We start from the raw sequence: 20,906 nt of genomic DNA, 5'->3' as shown, positions 1-20,906 counted from the left end.
CTAACATCATTCTGCATTCTGATCCTGTTTGATGCTGCCTTTGCTTTGTCTAGCTTCTGATTTTGCTTACTACTCTTACTTCCTGTTACCAGTTTCGCTTCCCTCCAATCTTCCCTTCCTGCCACACTTAGATTATCAATTCCCTGATGGCTATCTTGGTCTCTTGCCTTTTCTCCCTCCAAATTATCACATCTTCCCTCTCTTGATCCCTTGCCCCCACTATTTAGTTTAAAGCCCTCTCTACTGCCCTAGTTATACGATTTGCCAGAACACCGGATCCAGCATGGTTCAGGTAAAGACTGTCCTAATGGTACAGCTCCCACTATCCCCAGTACTGGCGCCAGTGCCCCATGAATCAAAACCCATTTCTCCCACATCAATCTTTGAGCCACTTTAATGCTCTAATCTTATTTACCCTACTCCAATTTGCTTGTGGCTCAGATAATAATGCAAAGATTATTACCTAGAAGTTCTGCTTTTTAATTTAACCCCTAGTTAAATACTCATACTCTCTATGCAGAACCTCTTTCCTAGTTCTGTCTATGTTGTTGGTACCCACATGGACCACAACAACTGGTTCCTCCCTCTCCCACTGCAAGTTCCTCTCCAGCCTGAGCAGATGCACTGAACCCTGGCACAGGGCAGGCAATACAGACTTCTGGACTCTCGCTCTTGGCCACAGAGAACAATGTCTATCCCCTGGCTATACTGTCTCCGACTATTACTACATTCCTATTTACTCCTCCCATTTGAATGGCTTCCTGTACCACGGTGCCATAGTCAGTTCTCTGCTGCCTATTATTTTAATTCTCTGCCTCACTCCAACTCTTAACTTTCTGTTCTTGTCCTACACTATTCCAATGAAGCTCAATTTAAGCTTGAGGGAAAGCACCTCAGCTTTCCATTAGGCACATTACAGCCTTCCAGTGTCAACCTTGAGTTTAATAATTTGGCTCATAATCTCTGCCCCCATTTTTCTGGACAGCAGCTATTGGTCATGATGCTGCTATTTGGATTCACACATCCTCTAGTTCCAAACAAAAGCAAAACACTGCAGTTGCTGGAAATCTGAAATAAAAACAGAAATTGCTGGAAATGCTCAGCAGATCTGGCAGCATCTGTGGAAAGAGAAACAGAACTGTTCTGATGAAAGGTCACAAACCTGAAACACTAACTGTTTCTGTCTCCACAGACGCTGCCCAACCTGCTGAGTATTTCCAGCATCTTCTCTCCTCCAGACCTATCTTTTATTTCTTTATTTGTCGTATTATCTTCTCATTTTGCCTTACACCATCATCCCTTTTGTCATTTAATCTTCCTTACCTACCAACCTATCACAGTTCTTCCCTTTAGATCTTATCCCTGCTCCCACCTTTTCCTGCCTCTGTACTTGTTTAATATCTGTTACATCTCTAACATCTTCCAGTTGACGATAGACAGTTGACCTGAAACGTTAACTCTGTTTCTTTCTCCACACATGCTGCCTGAGCTGAGTATTTCCCACATTTTCTGTTTTTAATTCACATTTCAAGCATCCACAGTAATTTATTTTTGAACATTATATGAACTTTCTGATTCCCCTCTGCATCATCAGAATGACAGTGATCTGAACCTGTCATCAGGTGACTGCAGAAGTGCATGTAATACCCAGATATCCTGCCCGAGTCATGAAACAACAGCAGTTTAACTACTGACCATTCACAGTCTGTCTCTCTCCCAGTGCACATAATACAACAGAGAACCTGTACAAGACCTGATAAAATACAGTGGGAATTCTGCTGAAAGAGGGAGAGGTTTTAGGAGGGAATCCCAGAGATCAGGAACAAGGAAGCTGAAGGCATGGCCGCCAATGATAGAACATTGAAAACTGAGGACGCTCAAGAGTCCAGAGTTGGAGAAACGCAGAGTTCTCGGAGGGTTTTAGGGCTGGAGGAGGTTAAAGGAAGGGAGGGGTGTGGCTGTAGAGGGATTTTTAAACAAGAATTCTAATGTTTAAATCGATACGTTGCTGGACCAGACGCCAATGTAGGTCAGCAAGCACAGGGTTGATAGGTGAACGGGACTTGGTGAGAGTTAGGATACAGATAGCAGAGTTTTGGATGAGCTCAGGTTTGAACCTGAACTGGTGGCAAGAGGCCGAGACCAGGAAGATTGGAGAGAGAAACTTCTCCAGAGAAAACTGTAAAGATCCAAACTGATCAATTGTTCCGAAGCAGTTTTTTCCAGTGAAAATCCATTTTTGGGTGTCCAGGTACAGATGATGCAAGGTGGGAGGCTGACCAGGAGATCATTGGAATAGTTGAGTCTGGAGTTAACAAAACCATTGATGAAGGTTTCAGCAGTAAATGAGGTGAAGTGGGAACAGGTGGTTATTGTGATGGTGAGGATATGGGGTCAGGAGCAGGTTATAAGTGGGAGGATACTGAGAAGTGAGGGACCTTGGAGTGAATGTGCACAGATTCCTGAAAGGTTATGAAAGAATATGGAATCCTTTCCTTTATCAGCCGAGGTATACAATACAAGAGCAGGGAGGTTATGCTGGAACTGGATAACTCATTAGTTAGGCCACAACTTGAGTACTGTGTGCAGTTCTGGTCACCTCATTACAGCAATTACAATGTAATTGAACTGGAGAGGGTACAGAGGAGATTTATGAGGATGTTGCCAGGAATGGAAAAATGCAGCTATGAGGAAAGATTGGATAGGCTGGGGTTGTTCTCTTTGGAACAGAGGAGGTTGAGGGGAGATCTAATTGAGATGTACAAAATTGTGAAGGGCCTGGATAGAGTGGAGGTGAAGGGCCTATTTACATTTGCAGAGAGGTCAGTGAAGATGAGGAAAATATTTTCACCCAGAGGGTGGTGGGGGTCTGGAACTCACTGCCTGAAAGGGTGGTAGAGGCAGAAACTCTCATCTCATTTAAAAGGTGCCTGGATGTCCAGCTGAAGTGCTGTAACCAGCAGGACCAAATGGACCACATGCTGGAAAGTGGGATTTATTTCGGCATGATGGGCCACATGGCTTCTTTCTGTGCCGTAAGCTTTGTGTGATTATATTCTATTCTAAGGCCTGCTGCAATAACAGTGGAGCTCGTGACCACTCACAGTCTGTTCCTCTCCCACTGATATCCAATGTCCTATTTCCCATTGCTGCAGAAGATCAGCAACACTGACCATTGTGAAGATTGATCCACGAGAACATCTACTGTTGTATACGAGGATCATGTGTGGATTTGTAATGAGATGTTTATTGTATAGGCTGGATAGTATTAACCATCAGAGGGAAAATATCACCTTCAGAGAAATCTCTAGGTTCAGTAAATATTAGAATCAAAGGAGAGTTTGAAACTTTTCTCAGAATTATTCAGTTTCAAGCGAGGTTTCCAATAACTGGGTTCTAATTCTAATATGCACCTCTGTTAAAGCTGTGAATTAAATCTAGCTATTCAGTAAAATAGCAATGAGAAATTGTTGTGTTAACACAGCGAACATTGAAAACCACTTTCTGTCTGTTCTAATTGAAGATGTTCAACAGAAACACAAGGAAACACTCCGGGTACAAACTGAAACACTGAGAGTGAACACTATCCTAATAAAGGAGAAGGTTAAGATTTTCCAGCTGGTTGATCGATACGCTGAGCTAACGGTCATTTCTACTGTTCGAGATCGGACACTTGTAGAACATGAACTGCTGGTAAGAGGCCGAGACCATGAAGAGTCGAGAGAGAAACATCTCCAGAAAAAACTGGAAAAAATCCGAACTGATCAATTATTCCAGAGCAGTTTTTCCCAGAGAAACCCCAAATCTGGGAGTTCAGCAGCAGTGAGTGGAGTCCTGGGGATTGGAAAAACAACAATGGTACAAAAGATTGTTTATGACTGGGTCACTGGGAAAATATACCCACACTTTCAATTTGTTTTCAGTTTTAAATTCCGGGATTTGAATACTATTAACTGTAAAATAAACCTGAGGAATCTGATACTGGATCAGTATCCTTACTTTGGGAATGTTCTGGGAGAGCTCTGGAAGAATCCAGAGGGATTGCTGTTTATATTTGATGGTTTGGATGAATTCAAGGACACGATCGATTTTGGTGACAATCGGAGAAATACAGAACCTCAGTCCATGTGCACAGATCCCGAATGCTGGTGTGAAGTGTCTGACATTGTGTACAGTTTAATACAACACAAGCTGCTCCCAGGATGTTCAGTGTTAGTGACCAGTCGTCCCACTGCATTACATTTATTGGAAAAGACTGAGGTCAGTGTCTGGGCTGAAATCCTGGGATTTGTTGGTGATGAACGGAAGGAATATTTCAACAAGTTTTTTGAAGATCAGACGGTGGCAGCAGCTGTTTTCAAACACGTGGAGGAGAACGAGATCCTCTACACCATGAGCTACAACCCTTCCTGCTGCTGGATCCTCTGTCTGTCACTGGGTCCCTTCTTTACACAAAGAGACAGGAAACAGCAGCAAGTTCCCAAGACCATCACCCAGCTATATTCCTACTATATTTACAACATTCTGAAAAACCATAGCCGAGAGATTGAAAACCCCCGTGATGTGTTACTGAAGATCGGTGAGATGGCCTTCACAGGAGTCTCCAGGAAGAAGATTGTGTTTAGAAATGGAGATTTGATCGAGTACAATCTGCAACCTTCCCAGTTCCTGTCTGGATTCCTGATGGAACTTTTGGAGAGAGATGATTCTGTCCAGAGTGTGGTTTACACATTCCCGCACCTCACCATCCAAGAGTTTGTAGCCGCACTCGCACAATTCCTAACGGCAGGTCGCGGGGACTTCCGGAATCTCCTCAGCGATGCTCACAGGAAGAAGGATGGGAGATTTGAGATATTTCTGCGTTTTGTTGCTGGTCTCTCCTCCCCACAGGCAGCTCGACCCCTGGAGGAGTTTCTGGGTCCATTTCCTCATCAAACAACCTGTCAAGTGATTGACTGGGTGAAGGAGACGGTTAAAGGACAGATTGGAAACACAGAGAGTGAAACTGGTAAAAGGAACCTCCTGAACACATTGCACTACCTGTTCGAGTCTCAGAATAAAGCACTGGTTCAGGACACAGTGGGATCTGTGAACACACTTACATTTAGTGGATTGCGACTAACCCCAATTGACTGTGCGGTCCTGTCTCACGTTATTGGTTTCTGCGATACCATAAAAAGCCTCGATCTATATTACTGCTACATTCAGTGTGAAGGACTCCAGCGGCTGGGACCCATACTGCACAAATGCCAGGAGTTGCGGTAACTGTTTATTTGTCTCGAACTGTTGATGTATCGAACAGTCACAGATTGTCTTGTTGCTCTGTAATGAAGGGAAAGAAATATTTCTGTTGACCCTCAAACTCAGGTGTCAACTGACGTGGCAGACAAAAGACACCTGCACAAGATACTTCGGAAACACTTTAATTGTTACTTAAATCACTTAGCTACTTGTTATTTCACTTGTTAAACTACAATAAATCACAAGACTCATAGCTTGGACTTCAATACTACCCGTTGTGAGGTGAGGTGATCAGTCTCCCTCTGATGGGTTCTCTTCACTGAAGTGAACTCAGGGTTCCCTTTCCGTGATGGTCCTGCAGGTCTTCTCCTTTCGGGGCTCCTCGCCTCCCCTTCTTATCCAGTTTCTCCCAGCATCGTGAATGTTCTTTGTCACGTACACTCAGGGCCTGGAGTCGTCTGTCTGCTTAGTTTTAAAATCAAAATACATCTGCTGGCCTTCCTTCTTATCTGTAACCTTGCCTCACAGCATCCCACAGTCTCATCGAATGTTTTATCACCCACTGCCTAGCAGGCTGGAAAGTAATGACTTCAGCTGCTTCACAGCTCCTTCTCCTTGTGTAAAGCTGGCAACTTTTCCCTTCATGCCTTGCACAGTTTTAGCTGTTAACCTTCGGCTGCAGTTCAGTTAAACCAGAGAGAAACAGATTCAACACAACGGTGGCAAATAATAAGAGGATTGTTTAGTTTTACCATCAGGACGGGAAAATGTAAAATGGATCCTTGTGAACCATTTGGGATTTTACAATCTGTATGGAATCAGTAAATACAGGTTACTGAAAGGGTCTGATAATTTAATTACAATAAATCATCATTAATAAGGCTGTACAGCAAAATGTAAATATAAAATATAAACCAGCAGAACAGAAAATTAACGTCAAATGTTTTCCACATCCAGCATTTTAACTAGAAACAGGACAGAAACCCGAGTTTAAATAATTAACATTAGATATTTAATCCAATCCCATGCAGGATGTGTACATCGAGGGAGATGTTTCCTGGATTGGGTGTATTGGGGAAACAGGAATTATTTTAGCTGTAAATGTTTAGAATTATTCACAGTCCTGAACATTAAGTAAAGAGTGACATTTGGGAAGTTAAACTTGCTGATAAAAAGGTTCCAATCTAACGTGTTGTGCGGTATTAACCCCAGAGTACAGACACACACCAGACACACACACTGACACAAGTCAGTGGTGGGGCCTCACAGCAGCAGCTCCTGGGAAAAACCTGGTGGCCTGAACCCGGGAATTTCCAGTGATCCGTCCCCTTGTGTGAAGCCCCAATCTTGGAGGGAACTTCCAAAAATTCCCCATACTGTCGGACCAGTTACATTTGAAATAAATGCAGCACCAGTTTAATGGGGAATAAAGTGAGAGACTCCCCTCCCCTGTAAAATAGGAGCACAGGCACATTTAAAACTTACAATGGGACAGAATCAATTCTCCTTGTTATATAAAATCCTGGGGAATGGATATACTGGCATGGATTGAAAATTGGTTGACAGACAGGAAACAAAGAGTAGGATTAAACGGATCTTATTCCGGGTTGCAGGCACTGACTAGTGGGGTACCGCAGGGATCAGTGCTTGGGCCCCAGCTATTCACAATATATATTAATGACTTGGGTGAGGGAACAGAATGTAACATTTCCAAGTTTGCAGACGACGCAAAGCTGGAGGGGGAATGTGAGCTGTGAGGGTGATCCAAAGAGGCTCCAATGTGATTTGCACAAGTTGGGTGAGTGGGCAAATGCAAGGCAGATGCAGTATAATGTGGATAAATGTGAGGTTATCCACTTTGGTTGTAAAAACAGAAAGGCAGATTATTTGAATGGTGATAGATTGGGAAAGGGGGAGGTGCAACGAGACCTGGGTGTCCTTGTAAACCAGTTGCTAAAAGCAAGCATTCAGATGTAGCAAGCATTTAGGAAGTCGAATGGTATGTTGGCTTTCATTGCATGAGGATTTGAGTACAGGAGCAAGGATGCCTTACTGCAGTTATACAGGGCCTTGGTGAGACCACATCTGGAGTATTGTGTGCAGTTTTGGACTTATCTGGGGATGGATGTTTTTGCCATGGCAGGATTGACGAATGAGGAGAGATTTGGTCGACTAGGCCTATATTCACTAGAGTTTAGAAGAATGAGAGGGGATCTCATAGTAATCTATAAAATTCTAACAGGACTAGACAGGCTAGATGCAGGGAGGATGTTCCCGATGGCTGGGGAGTCCAGAACCAGGGGTCACAGTCTCAGGATACGGGGTATACCATTGAGAACCGAGATGAGGAGAAATTTCTTCACTCAGAGGGTGGTGAACCTGTGGAATTCTCTACTGCAGAAGGCAGTGGAGGCCAAGTCATGAAATATATTCAAGAAGGAGATAGATATATTAGTGCCAAAGGGATCAAGGAATATGGGGAGAAAGTGGGAACAGAGTACTGAATTAGACGATCAGCCATGATCTTTTCTGAATGGTGGAGCAGGGCTGAATGGCCGAATGGCCGACTCCTCCTATTTTCGATGTATCTCACTGTAAAACATAAAAGTTACTCCTCATGTACCCCCTGTATGTTTTGCTCAAATACTCAAACTTTGTCCAGTCCTTGTACCATCAGCTAATGGCAACAAATATTCTTTGTCTCCCTTATCTAAACCAGTCATAATCTTGTACATCTCTATCAGATCTCCTCTCAACCTTCTTTTGTCCAGGGCATTTTACCAGCAGTGGGAACCTCAGTGGCACTGCCACCCACCGGGCAGCCAATTGAGGCAATTAAGTGCCCAATGAAGAGGCAACTCCCACCCTCGCTGATATTGGGAGAGTGCCAGGTAAATCCTCCTTTATGGCTGCTCCATGGTCCATGAAGAGGCCTCCTGCTCACAATGGTCACCCTCGTGGCTACAGCACCAACGATAGAAGAGTAATTTCCCCCTCCTCCTGATCGCTGAGGCCTGTCTGCCTGGCACCGGCGGAGTTAAAGAGTTAAAGTCTGAATTGGCTGCTGTTAAAATGCTGCCCCAGGGTCCCGTCACCCACCGTCACGGGGTCGGGTCCCACCACTCACCGGCACGGGGTCAGGTCCCGTCACCCACAGACACGGGGTCAGGTCCAACCACCCACCGACACGGGGTCAGTTCCCACCACCCACCAGCACCTTCCAAACCCGCGACTTCTACCACCTCAAAGGACAAGGGCAGCCGATGCATGGGAACATCACCACCTACAAGTTCCCGTCCAAGTCACACACCATCCTGACTTGGAACTATATCGCCGTTCCTTCACTGTCGCTGGTTCAAAATCCTGGAACTACCTCCCTAACAGCACTGTGGGTGTACCTATCTCACATGGACTGCAGCGCTTCAGGAAGGTAGCTCACCACCATCTTCTCAAGGGCAATTAGGGATGGGCAATAAATGCTGGTATAGCCAGTGATGCCCACATCTCATGAATGAATAAAAAACATTTTAAAAATCCCATAAACTTTGTTAACTACTCTCCCAATATGTCCTACCTTGTTCAAAGACCCATGCACATGAATCCCCAGGTCTCTCTGTTCCTGCACAGTCTCGAACTGTGCCATTAAGTCGATATTGCCTCTCCCTATCCCTTCTGTCAAGTGCATCACCTCACACTTCGCTGTATGACATTCCATCTGCTATTTGTCTGCCCATTCTGATAGCCTATCAATGTCCTGATGCAGGCGATTAGTATCATCCTCAAAAGAACATTAGAAATAGGAGCAGGAGTAGGCCATTCAGCCCCTCGAGTCTGTTCCGTCATTCAATAAGATCATGACAGATCTAAGATTAAGATTATGATTACAGATACAGCACTGAAACAGGCCCTTCGGCCCACCGAGTCTGTGCCGAACATCAACCACCCATTTATACTAATACTACACTAATCCCATATTGCTACCAAACATCCCCACCTGTCCCTATATTTCCCTACCACCTACCTATACTAGTGACAATTTATAATGGCCAATTTACCTATCAACCTGCAAGTCTTTTGGCTTGTGGGAGGAAACCGGAGCACCCGGAGAAAACCCACGCAGACACAGGGAGAACTTGCAAACTCCACACAGGCAGTACCTGGAATCGAACCCGGGTCCCTGGAGCTGTGAGGCTGCGGTGCTAACCACTGCACCACTGTGCCGCCCTAATTGTGGTTTTAACTCCGCTTTCCTGCCTGCCCCCAATAAACCTTGACTCTCTTGTCAATCAGAAACCTGTCTAACTCAGCCTTGAATATATTCAATAATCCAGCCTCCACTGCTCTCTGGGGAAGAGAATTCCAAACACTAACAACCCTCAGAGAAGAAGTTCCTCCTCATCTCTGTCTTAAATGGGAGGCCCCTTAGTTTGAACGTCTGGTCACCCCCCACTTCTACATTCCCCACTAGGGGAAACATCCCCTCAGCATCTACCCTGTCAAGTCCCCTCAGAATCTTATATTTTTCAATTCGATCACATCTCAATCTTCTAAACTCCCATGAGTATACGTCCAACTTGCTCAACCTTTCCTCATCAGACAAACCCCTTGTTGACCCTTTTTCTCTGTAGGGTATCAACTGATGTGACAGACAAAGATACACTAAAACCGTGTCTCGTATAACTTCACTTTATTAGTAATAGAATCACTTAAAGCATACAAAAGCTTATAAGTACAAGTCTCACTTCTTGTACAAGATCCTTTCCATCAACACAGAGGTAATCAGTCTCTTGTCACGGTTGATCACTGAGCCTCCAGACTCAGGGTCCTGTCTTCGAGAGTTGTTCCCGGGTTCTCGCCGAGAATACCCTCCAGTTTTAACCCTTATATATTCTTTGAAGGCTCCTTGTTCAACCCATGACTCACATGATCTTGTTTTGCACAAATCTTCAAGCATTATCTCATCTTTGGACAACATTAGCCATTTAGCCACCTGGACGGAAGTCCAGACTTGTTTACAACAACCACTGTTCATTCCCCTATATCTGTTCCTCTTTTATCTATTCTTGTTCAACACTCTAGTCTCATGGTCACATATCCCGAACCACAAGCTTCGACATGTCTGTTAGCTTACTTCAGCAAGTTCTGCACTTATCTTTAGCTGCCTTAGAGCATGCTGGGTATAAAGTGTTACTTGACTAACTTTTCAGGGCCGACACCCTCATTCAGGAATCAGCCTAGTGACCTCTGAACTACTTCCAATGCAAGTGTGTCCCTCCTTAAATAAGGTGACCAAAACTGTACACAGTACTGCAGATGCGGACACAACAATGCCCTGTACTGTTGCAGCAAGACTTGCCTATTTTTATACGCCATCCCCTTTGCAATGAAGGCCAACATTAATTTGCCTTCCTAATTACTTAGTGTTCCTGCATGCTGACTGTTTGTGAGTCATGTACAAGGTCACCCAGGTCCTTCTGGACCACAGCATTCTGCAGTGTCTCTCCATGTAAATAATTGTATTCCTGCTAAAGTGGACAACTCCACATTTTTCACATTATACTTCATCTGCCATCAGGAATAAAATTATTTGCATGGAGAGGGACTGCAGAATGCTGTGGTCCAGAGGTGCCTGGGTGACCTTGTACATGACTCACAAACAGTCAGCATGCAGGAACACTAAGTAATTAGGAAGGCAAATGAATGTTGGCCTTCATTGCAAAGGGGATGGCGTATAAAAATAGGCAAGTCTTGCTGCAACAGTACAGCGCATTGTTGTGTCCGCATCTGCAGTACTGTGTACAGTTTTGGTCACCTTATTTGCCCACCCACTTAACGTATCGATATCCCTTTGCAGACTCCTCACAACTTGCTTTCATACCTATCTTCATATCATGAGCAAATTTGGCTACAATACATTCAGTCTCTTCATCTAAGTCATTAATATAGATTTTAAGTAGTTGAGGCCTCAGTACTGATCCCTGTGGCACTCCACTAGTTACAGTTTGCCATCCTGAAAATGACCCATTTATCCCGACCCTCTCTTTCCAGTCACTTAGCCAGTCCTCTATCCATGTTAATATATCACCCCAAATACCAGGAGCTCTTATCTTGTGCAGTAACCTTTTATGTGGCACCTTATCGAATACCTGTTGGAAATCCACATACACTACATTTACTGGTTCTCCTTTATCCACCCTACGCGTTACATCCTCAAAGAACTCGAATAAATTTGTCAAACACAATTTCCCTTTCACAAAACCATGTTGACTCCGCCTGATTGTATTGTGATTTTTCCAGATGTCCTGCTACTACCTCTTCAAATAATGGATTCTCGCATTTTCTGAACGATAGATGTTTGGCTAACTAGCCTGTAGTTTCCAGCTTTCTGTCTCTCTTCTTTCTTGAACAGAGGTGTTATATTTGTGTTTTTTCCAATCCACTGGGACCTTTCCAGAATCTCGGGAATTTTGGAAGATTAAAACCAATGCATCCACTATCTCTGCAGCCACTTCCTTTAAGACCCTCGGATTCAGGCCATCAGGTCCATGGGACTTGTCAGCCTTTAGTCCCATTAGTATTCCCATTACTTTTTCTCCAGGGAGAGTGATTGTTTTAAATTCCTCCCTCCCTTTTGCCTTCTGATTTTCACTTTTGCCACATCTCCAAGTTTGGTATCATTGGCAAATTTTGAAATTCTACTCTGTATTCCAATATCCAAGTCATTTGTATATATCAAAAAAGCAGTGGTCCCAGTACTGACTCCTGTCTACCATTCTCCACTCTGAAAAACAACACGACTCATAGATTTTACAAATCTATGCTGGCTCTCCGTAATTAACATAAACCTCTCCAAGTGCTGATCAATGTTTTTTCCCTGATTATTGTATCGAAAACCTTACCCACCACTGATGTTAAACTGCCCGTCCTGTAGTTACTAAGAATGTCCTTGCACCCTATCTTGAGTCAGTGTGTCATATTTACCACTTTCCAATCCTCTGGCACCTCCCCTGTATCTAGGGAAGATTGGAAGATTATGACAAGCCCTTCTGCTATCTCCAGCCCACTTCCCTTAGCAACCTGGGATACAGGCCATCCGGACCAGACGACCCATCCACTCCAAGCAAAGCCAGCCTTTCCAGTCCATCCGGCCAAGCAATTTTCACCTCCATTTCCTCCAGCATCTCCACTTCTGCTATTTTGTCAGCACCATCTTCCTTAGCAGACACCAATACAAAGTACTGATTAGGTATTTTAACCTTGCCCTGTGTCTCTGAATATATATCACCTCCTTAGTTACTAATAGACCCCACCCTGCCTCTGACTACCCGCTTACCATTTACATGCTGGCAGAAGATTTTTGGATTCCCTTTTATATTAACTGCCATTCTATTCTCATATTCTCTCTTTGCCAGTCTTATTTTGCTCTTCACTTCCCCTTTCAACTTATTGTATTTGTCCTGGTTCTCTCATGAAGAATCCAGCTGACATGAATCATACACCCTTTTCTTATTTCAGTATATTCTCTATCTCGTTCATCATCCCAGGAGTCCTGGCTTTGGTTCCACTAACTTTTACCCTTGTTGGAATGGACTGAACCTGTACCTGAAACATCTCCTCCCATTGGAGACTGCTGAGAATGACAACACATTGGAGAGCAGTCCAGACCATGGCACCAATGAGCAAGAGACTGCACAGGGGGAACAGCAAAGTGTAGGAATGCAGTGGTTATAGGAGATTCCATAGTCAGGTATTTCTGTAACCCTCATTGTGAGTCCCACATGGTGTGTTGTCTCCCTAATGCCGGGGTAAAGGAGAGAGTGTCGAATAGTTTGCAGGGGGAAGGAAGCAAGCTTGAAGTTGTGGTACACATCAGTACCAACGACATAGGGAGGGCAGGTATTGAGGTTCTATAGTCTGATTTTCAGGAGCTCGGGAGGAAGTTAAAAAGTCAGACCTCGAAGGTAATCTTTCTTTCTTTGGCCTCCTTGTCTCGAGAGACAATGGGTAAGCGCCTGGCGGTGGTCAGTGGTTTGTGAAGCAGCTTCTGGAGTGGCTATAAAGGCCAATTCGAGAGTGACAGACTCTTCCGCAGGCGCTACAGATAAAATTGTTTGTCGGGGCTGTTACACAGTTGGCTCTCCCCTTGCGCTTCTGTCTTTTTTCCTGCCAACAGCTAAGTCTCTTTGACTCGCCACACTTTAGCCCCGCCTTTATGGCTGCCCGCCAGCTCTGGCGATCGCTGGCAACTGACTCCCACGACTTGTGGTCAATGTCACAGGACTTCATATTGCGTTTGCAGACGTCTTTAAAGCGGAGACATGGACGGCCAGTGGGTCTGATACCAGTGACGAGCTCGCTGCACAATGTGTCCTTGGGGATCCTGCCATCTTCCATTTGGCTCACGTAGCCAAACCATCACGAGCGCCGCTGGCTCAGTAGGATGTGTATGCTGGGGATGTTGGCCGCCTCGAGGACTTCTGTGTTGGAGATACAGTCCTGCCACCTGATGCCAAGGATTCTCCAGAGGCAGCTAAGATGGAATGAATTGAGACATCGCTCTTGGTTCACATATGTTGTCCAGTCCTTGCTGCCGTAAAGCAAGATAGTGAGGACAAAGGCTTGATACACTCGGACTTTTGTGTTCCGTGTCAGGGCGCCATTTTCCCACACTCTCTTTGCCAGTCTGGACATAGCAGTGAAGCCTTTCCCATGCGCTTGTTGATTTCTGCATCGAGAGACAGGTTACTGGTGATAGTTGAGCCTAGGTAGGTGAACTCTTGAATCACTTCCAGAGCGTGGTCGCCGATATTGATGGATGGAGCATTTCTGACGTCCTGTCCCATAATGTTCATTTTCTTGAGGCTGATGGTTAGGCCAAATTCGTTGCAGGCAGCCGCAAACCTGTTGATGAGTCTCTGCAGTGTGAGATGTTAATGCAGCATCGTCAGCAACGAGGAGTTCCCTGATGAGAACCTTCCGTAATTTGGTCTTTGCTCAATGACAGGCAAGGTTGAACAACCTGCCACCTGATCTTGTGTGGAGGAAAATTCCTTCTTCTGATGGAATGTGAGAGCAGCAGTGAGAAGAAGATCCCAAACAGTGTAGGTGCGAGAACACTGCACTGTTTCACGCCACTCAGGATAGGAAAGGGGTCTGATGAGGCGCCGCTATGCTGAATTGTGCCTTTCATATTGTCATGGAACAAGATGATGATACTTTGTAGCTTTGGTGGACATCCGATCTTTTCTAGTAGTCGGAAGAGACCACGTCTGGCTGACGAGGTCAAAGGCTTTGGTGAGATCTATGAAAGCAATGTAGAGGGGCATCTGTTGTTCACGGCATTTCTCCTGTAGCTGGCGAAGGGAGAACAGCATGTCAATGGTGGATCTCTCTTCTCGAAAGCCACACTGTGCCTCAGGGTAGACACGCTCAGCCAGATTCGTTTAAAACGACTTGTGTGAAGACTTTCCCCACTGTGCTGAGCAGGGAGATTCCACGGTAGTTGTTGCAGTCACCATGGTCACCCTTGTTCTTGTAGAGGGTGATGCTTTTGGCATCGTGCATGTCCTTTGTTACTGCTCCCTCGTCCCAGCACAGGCAAAGCAGTTCATGGAGTGCTGAAAGTATAGCAGGCTTGGCACTCTTGATTATTCCAGGGATAATGCTGTTCTTCCCAGGGGCGTTTCCACTGGCTAGAGAATCAATGGCATCACTGAGTTCCGATTTTGTTGGCTGTTTGTCCAGCTCATCCATGACTGGCAGAGACTGGGCTGCATTGAGGGCAGAATCAATGACAACATTTTCCCTGGAGTACAGTTCTAGGTAGTGCTCCACCCAGCGGTCCATTTGCTTGTGTTGTCAATGATTGTGACCCCTGATTTAGAGTTGAGGGGGGCGATCTTCTTGATGGTTGGTTCAAAAGCTCTCTCAATGCCATCATACATTCCTCTGATGTTTCCGGTGTCAGAGGCAAGCTGAATACGACTGCATAGGTGTTGCCAGTCGTCATTTGCACAGCGCCTGGCTGTTCTTTGTGCAGCACTTCTGGCTGCTTTAACTGCTACGGATGTTAACTCGCTGGGGCCTTTCTTATAGTTCAACAGTGCAATGCGCTTTGCGGCTATGACAGGTTCCAGCTCTTCAAAGTGAAATTGAAACCAGTTTGCATTCTGCTTCATATATTTGCCATAGGTGGTCATTGCTGAGTCATAGATGGCGTCTCTGATGTGGGCCCACTTGGTCTCTGCATCCCCTGCAGGAGTGTTTTGTACGGCTTTTTCAAGTGAATTTAGAAACTTATGTAACAGCTATGGATAAGAAATTCTGTTTGTGTTCATGAGCAGGCGGCCCTTCTGCTTGGAGTAATGCAGCTTCTTTGGTTTGAGTCTATCTTTGCTGCATACCAGGGAGTGGTCGGTGTCGCAGTCCACACTGTGGAAGCTGCGTGTGATTTGGACACTGTTTTTAGAGACTCACCTTGTGATGATGAGGTCCAGCTGGTGCCAACGACATGATCTTGGGCGTCTCCATGAAACCTGGACACCCAAATCCCTCTGTACTGCAGTTCTGCAATCTCTCTCCATTTAAATAATATACTGCTTTTCAATTCTTCCTGCCAAAGTGGACAAGTACACACTTTCCCACATTATACTCCATCTGCCAAATTTTTGCCCACTCACTTAACCTATCTATATCTCTTTGAAGATGCTTTATTTACTTCACTGGCTGGAAAGTGCTTTGAGACGCCCGGTGGTCATGAAAAGCGCTATAGAAATGCAAGTCTTTTTCTTTATATGGAGATATTAGATCAGGTTATCAAAAGCTTGGTCTAAAGTAGGTTTTAAGGAGTGTCTTATTGGAAGAAAGTGGTCTGGGGAGGGTATTCCAGAGCTTGGGGTCGAGAAAACTGAAGGTCACCAATGGTGGAGCGATTAAAATCAGGGATGTACAAGAGGCCAGTATTAGAGGAGCACAGATATCTCGGAGAGTTGTGAGGCTGGAGGAGATTACAGAGATAGAGAGATTAAGAAGGATTACAAGGAATACAAAGACATGTTTAGACATGTGTGTATAAGCACAAAGTGTGGTGAATAAGTTTGTTGAGCCACAAGCACAAACAGCATGTGGGAATATGAAATAAAAACAAAGTGCAGTAAATACTCAGCAGGTCAGGCAGCATCTGTGGAGAGAGAAGCAGAGTTAACGTTTCAGGTCTGTGACCTTTCATCAGAATTGATGAAAAGATAGGGAAGGATAAAAGGGAAGTGAGGTGACAGTACTGATTAGGGAAGACATTGTCCCTCTGTCCCTCCACACTCTTTAGAACTATGACATTAAGTCTATATTGTCTCTCCCTCCCCATTCTGCCAAAATGCATCACCTCACACTTCACTGTATTAAATTCCATTTGTCTGCCTATATTTCTCGTCTATCTCTGTTCTGTTACAGTCGATTGGTGACATCCTCACAGTCTGCTACATCTTCGAGTTTGGAATCACCAGTAAATTTTGAAATTTTACTCTGTTCCAACATCCAAGTCATTTATATATGTCACAAATAAAATCAGTGCACCAGCACTGACCCTTGGGGAATATCAATGTCTATCATCCAGTAGTCTGATAAACAACCATTTACCACCACTCACTGGTTTCCATCCTTAAACCAGTTTTTTTGTCTAAGCTGACACTGACCTTTCTATTCCAGGCACCTCGATTTTTTTATTAACCAGCCTTTTATGTGGAACTTTGTCAAAAGCTATTTTAAAATCCATATCGAGAACGTCCACCGAATTCCCCTCATCAACCTTCTCTCTTACATCATTAAAAACATTCAGTTAGATTAGTCAAACATGATCTGTGTTTTACAAATCCGTACTGACTCTCCGTAATTAACTCAAACCTCTCCAAATACCTGTTAATTTTTTCCCTGATTATTGGTTCCAAAATCTTACCCAGCACAATTAAACTGACTGGTCTGTAGTTACTACACATGTTCTTACAAACTTTCTTGAACAAGGGTGTCACATTTGTCACTCTCCAATCCTCTAGCACCTTCCCCGTATGTAGGGAAGATAGGAAGATTATGGAAAGCCCTTCCATATCTCCACCCCCGCTTCCTTAAGCAACCTGGATGCAAGACATCCAGACCAGGTGACATATGCACTCTAAACAGAGTCAGCCTTTCCAGTACATCCTGCCTATCAATTTTCACCCCATCCATTACCCCTACCCTCTCCACTTCAATCGGTAATTTGTCAGCTTCCTCTTCCTTAGTAAATACCGATCCGAAGTATTCATTTCATGTTCTAGTCTTGTCCTGCACCTCTAAGCATATATCAACCTATTTGACCCTAAGAGGCCTCACCCCACATCTTACTACCCCCTTAAGCCCTTAAGGTGATTGCTGGAAGGATTAGAGGGCACATGAGGGGAAACGTTTTCACCCAGAGGGTGGTGGGTGCCTGGAATTCACTGTCAGGAATGGTGGTGGAGGCAGAAACTCTTTTAAAAGGTACCTGGACATGTACCGAGGGTGCTGTAACCTGCGGGGCTGTGGACCAGGTGCTGGTAGATGGTATTAGTTTGGGTGGATAGTTTGTTTGGCCAGCATGGATACGATGGGCTGAATGGTCTCCTTGCTTGCTGTACTTTTTCTGTGTTTCTATGTTTCTTACCATTTAGAAGCCATGAGAAGATATTTGGGTTCCCTTTTATGTTAACTGCCATTCCATTCTCAGATGACCACACAGATCAGAGCCACAGCAATCTCCCACACGTCAGCTCATTTAAATAGCTGGCACGGCATCCCCCGACAACGTGGAGAGGGCAGGCTTTGCGATGCCGGCAATGGTGTCAGATGCCTGTGTGCAGGAGCTGGTGCCATTTTGCTGGGGCAGCCAGCGCTGCCGCCAAAATTTACCAAATAAAATTTTAACGCCCCTTTCCTATCCCCAATAAGAATTACATTAACTACTTGCCCTTTCCCCGCACAAAACCCTTACCTTTGAAATGTGACCTTTCACCCCTGCCCCCAGACTGTGCAAAGTTTAAAGTTCATCCCTTCCCACTTTCCCCAATACTGATGATGATTATTTGACCCTGTCCTCCCATCACCGCCCCTCCCCCCCAAACTTAAAATCTTAATTCCACGCCCCCGCCCCCCTCCCACCCCACACCAGTGTCCTGCCTGCTTTTCCCAGACGGGGAATTGAAGGTGTGGGAGTGCCGGCTGCCGCACTGGAGATCGTGGTGGGCCCGGAAGATTCGAGGTAAGTTTATTTAAATCTATTCATTAAAATATTTCAATGCAGGTCCCGCCGCCCAGCGGCAGGGGTGCCGTCACAGAGCCTTGTCACCTCCAGGAGGATCAGGCCGGGCCCTCCCGGAGTCGGGCTCCGTGGTGAGCCTCTGCCAGAGGCATCTTCCACCTCCCCCACCATGGAGCCTGAAATCAGGGGCTCGGTAAAATCCAGCCCATTGTGTTTGGCCTGGTTCGTGCTTGAAGAATTCACCTGACATGCTTCATACACTTTTTTTATTTTGTCATATTCGCTATCTCCCTCATTATACAAGGAGCCCTGGCTTTGTTTCCCCGACATTTCCAGCTTGTTGGAATTCTCCATGATGTCCTTTACCCCAGCACCAGGGAGGTAACACATCATACAGGACTGACCAATATGAATTCGCTGTTTGATTTGTGGGTGACTATCTTACATTGATGGCCTCTAGTTTTGCTTTTCCCCACAAGTGGAAACATTCTCTCTGTGTCTCCTCTGTCGAAACATTGGATACTTTTAAACACCTCTATTAGGTCACACCTCAGCCTGCTCTTTTTTTTAGAGAAAAGTGACCAGCCTGTTCATTCCCTGCTGATCGGTATTCCCTACATTTCTGGTATCATACTTGTAAATATTTTTCACCCTCTCCAGTGCCTCCATATCTTTTTTATAATATGGTGAACAGAATTGTCTGCAGTATTCCAGGTGTGGTCCAACCAGGGTTTGACACAAGTTTAGCATAACTTCTATACTTTTCAATTCTAACCCCCAGGAATAAACCTTAGTGCTTGGTTTACTGTTAACCTGTGTAACTACTTTTAGTGATTTGTGTATTTGTACTCCCAGATCCCTTACCTCCTCTGTCCCATTTAGATTCTTATTTTGTAAGTAATATGTAACCTCTTTATTTTTATTTCTAAAATCTAATACCTCACATTTATCTATGTTGACATTAATTTGTTAATTACATGTCCATTCTGCAAGTTTGTGAATATCTTCATGTAATTTGTTGCTATCCTCCTCAGATTAACTATCCCCCCAACCCCAAGTTTGGTGCCATCTGAAGATTTGGAAATTGTGTTTTTGATTCCAAAGTCTAAATCATTAATATAAATTGTAAAACAGTGATCCCAGCACTGATCCTTGTGGAACATCACTTTCCACCTTCTGCCATTCTGAGTAACTACTCTTTATCCCTATTCTCTGCTTTCTGTTTTGAAGCCAGCTAGCTGTCCATTCTGCTTGTTCCCTGATCCTGCAATCTCTGACCTTATTCATTAGTCTGTTCTGTGATACCTTATCGAAGACTTTGAAAATCTGGATAAATTGCATCTACTGCATTAGCATTGTCTACTTTCTCTGTCACCTCTTCAAAAAATCCAACAAGGCTGGTTCAGCAAGAATTTCTCTTCAAATCCATGCTGACTATTCATTATTATATCTTTGCCAACTGTGCAACAGCCCCAACAAACAAATTTCTCTGCAGCACCTGTGGAAGAGCCTGTCACTCCAGAATTGGCCTTTATAGCCACTCCAGGCGCTGCTTCACAAACCACTGACCACCTCCAGGCGCATATCCATTGTCTCTCGAGATAAGGAGGCCCAAAAGAGGTTTCTAGATATTCTTCTATTCCCACCTTTAATAGGGATTCCATTATTTTTCCAACCAATGATGTTAAGCCAATTGGCCGATAAGTCCCTGTACATGTTCTATCTCATTTATTAAATATAGGTATAATTTTGGCTATCTGCCAGTCTCCTGGCACTACACCTTTCCCGAAAAAAAATATTAAAATTGTGTAGTAATGTCTCTGCTATCTCTTCCCTAGATTCTTTTAAAATGTGTGGATGTGATCCATTTGGACCAGGGGTTTTTATCCTGAGTTTGATTAGTTTATTTAAAACTTCACCTTTTTATTTTCAATGCTGTTATCTGATTTCTAATCTGTCCACCTGTTTTCCTGGTAAATATTGAAGCAAGGTCATTATTTAATATTTCTGCCATTTCTCTATCGTTGCCTGTTGTGATATAATCCTGACCATCAATAATTGGCCCTATTTCCATCATGATTTTCCTTTTTTTATTTATGTGCCTATAAAATATTTTACTGTTTGCTCCTTGATAATTTAATTGTTCCTTTTTGTCCTTTTTTTCACTTCTAATCTCTTTGTCGCGCTCTCCCCTGCTGCTCATGTACTTAGTGTCTGTCTTTTTCCAAGACCTCATTTTTCTTTATCTGATGTCTTTATTCATCCATGGTAACTCATTCGTGTTTCACTTGTTCTTGTCTTTTTAACAGAATATATTTTTCCTGGAATATGTCGAACATGGTTTTAAATGTTTCCCATTGCTGTTCTCCATCACTGTTTGACAATATTGTTGTCAGTT

The 20,906-nt window shown here is 44.3% G+C and overlaps 1 protein-coding gene across 4 annotated transcripts in view; it reads left to right on the top strand.

Annotated features, from left to right (window-relative positions):
• LOC137345302 (NACHT, LRR and PYD domains-containing protein 3-like) overlaps positions 1 to 20,906 on the top strand; it is an 82,261-nt gene that overhangs the window by 44,571 nt on the left and 16,784 nt on the right. For all 4 annotated transcript variants that reach the window (XM_068008803.1, XM_068008801.1, XM_068008802.1 and 1 more), the window contains one exon: positions 3,524 to 5,261. In XM_068008803.1, coding sequence (XP_067864904.1) covers positions 3,524 to 5,261 — 1,738 coding nt within the window. The remainder of the gene's footprint in view (positions 1 to 3,523; positions 5,262 to 20,906) is intronic.

Source organism: Heterodontus francisci, chromosome 28 (genome assembly GCF_036365525.1).
Source record: "Heterodontus francisci isolate sHetFra1 chromosome 28, sHetFra1.hap1, whole genome shotgun sequence".
NCBI classification, from domain to species: Eukaryota; Metazoa; Chordata; class Chondrichthyes; order Heterodontiformes; family Heterodontidae; genus Heterodontus; species Heterodontus francisci.
Note: the sequence above shows the minus strand (reverse complement) of the source record. Positions and strands in the feature narration are given on the sequence as shown.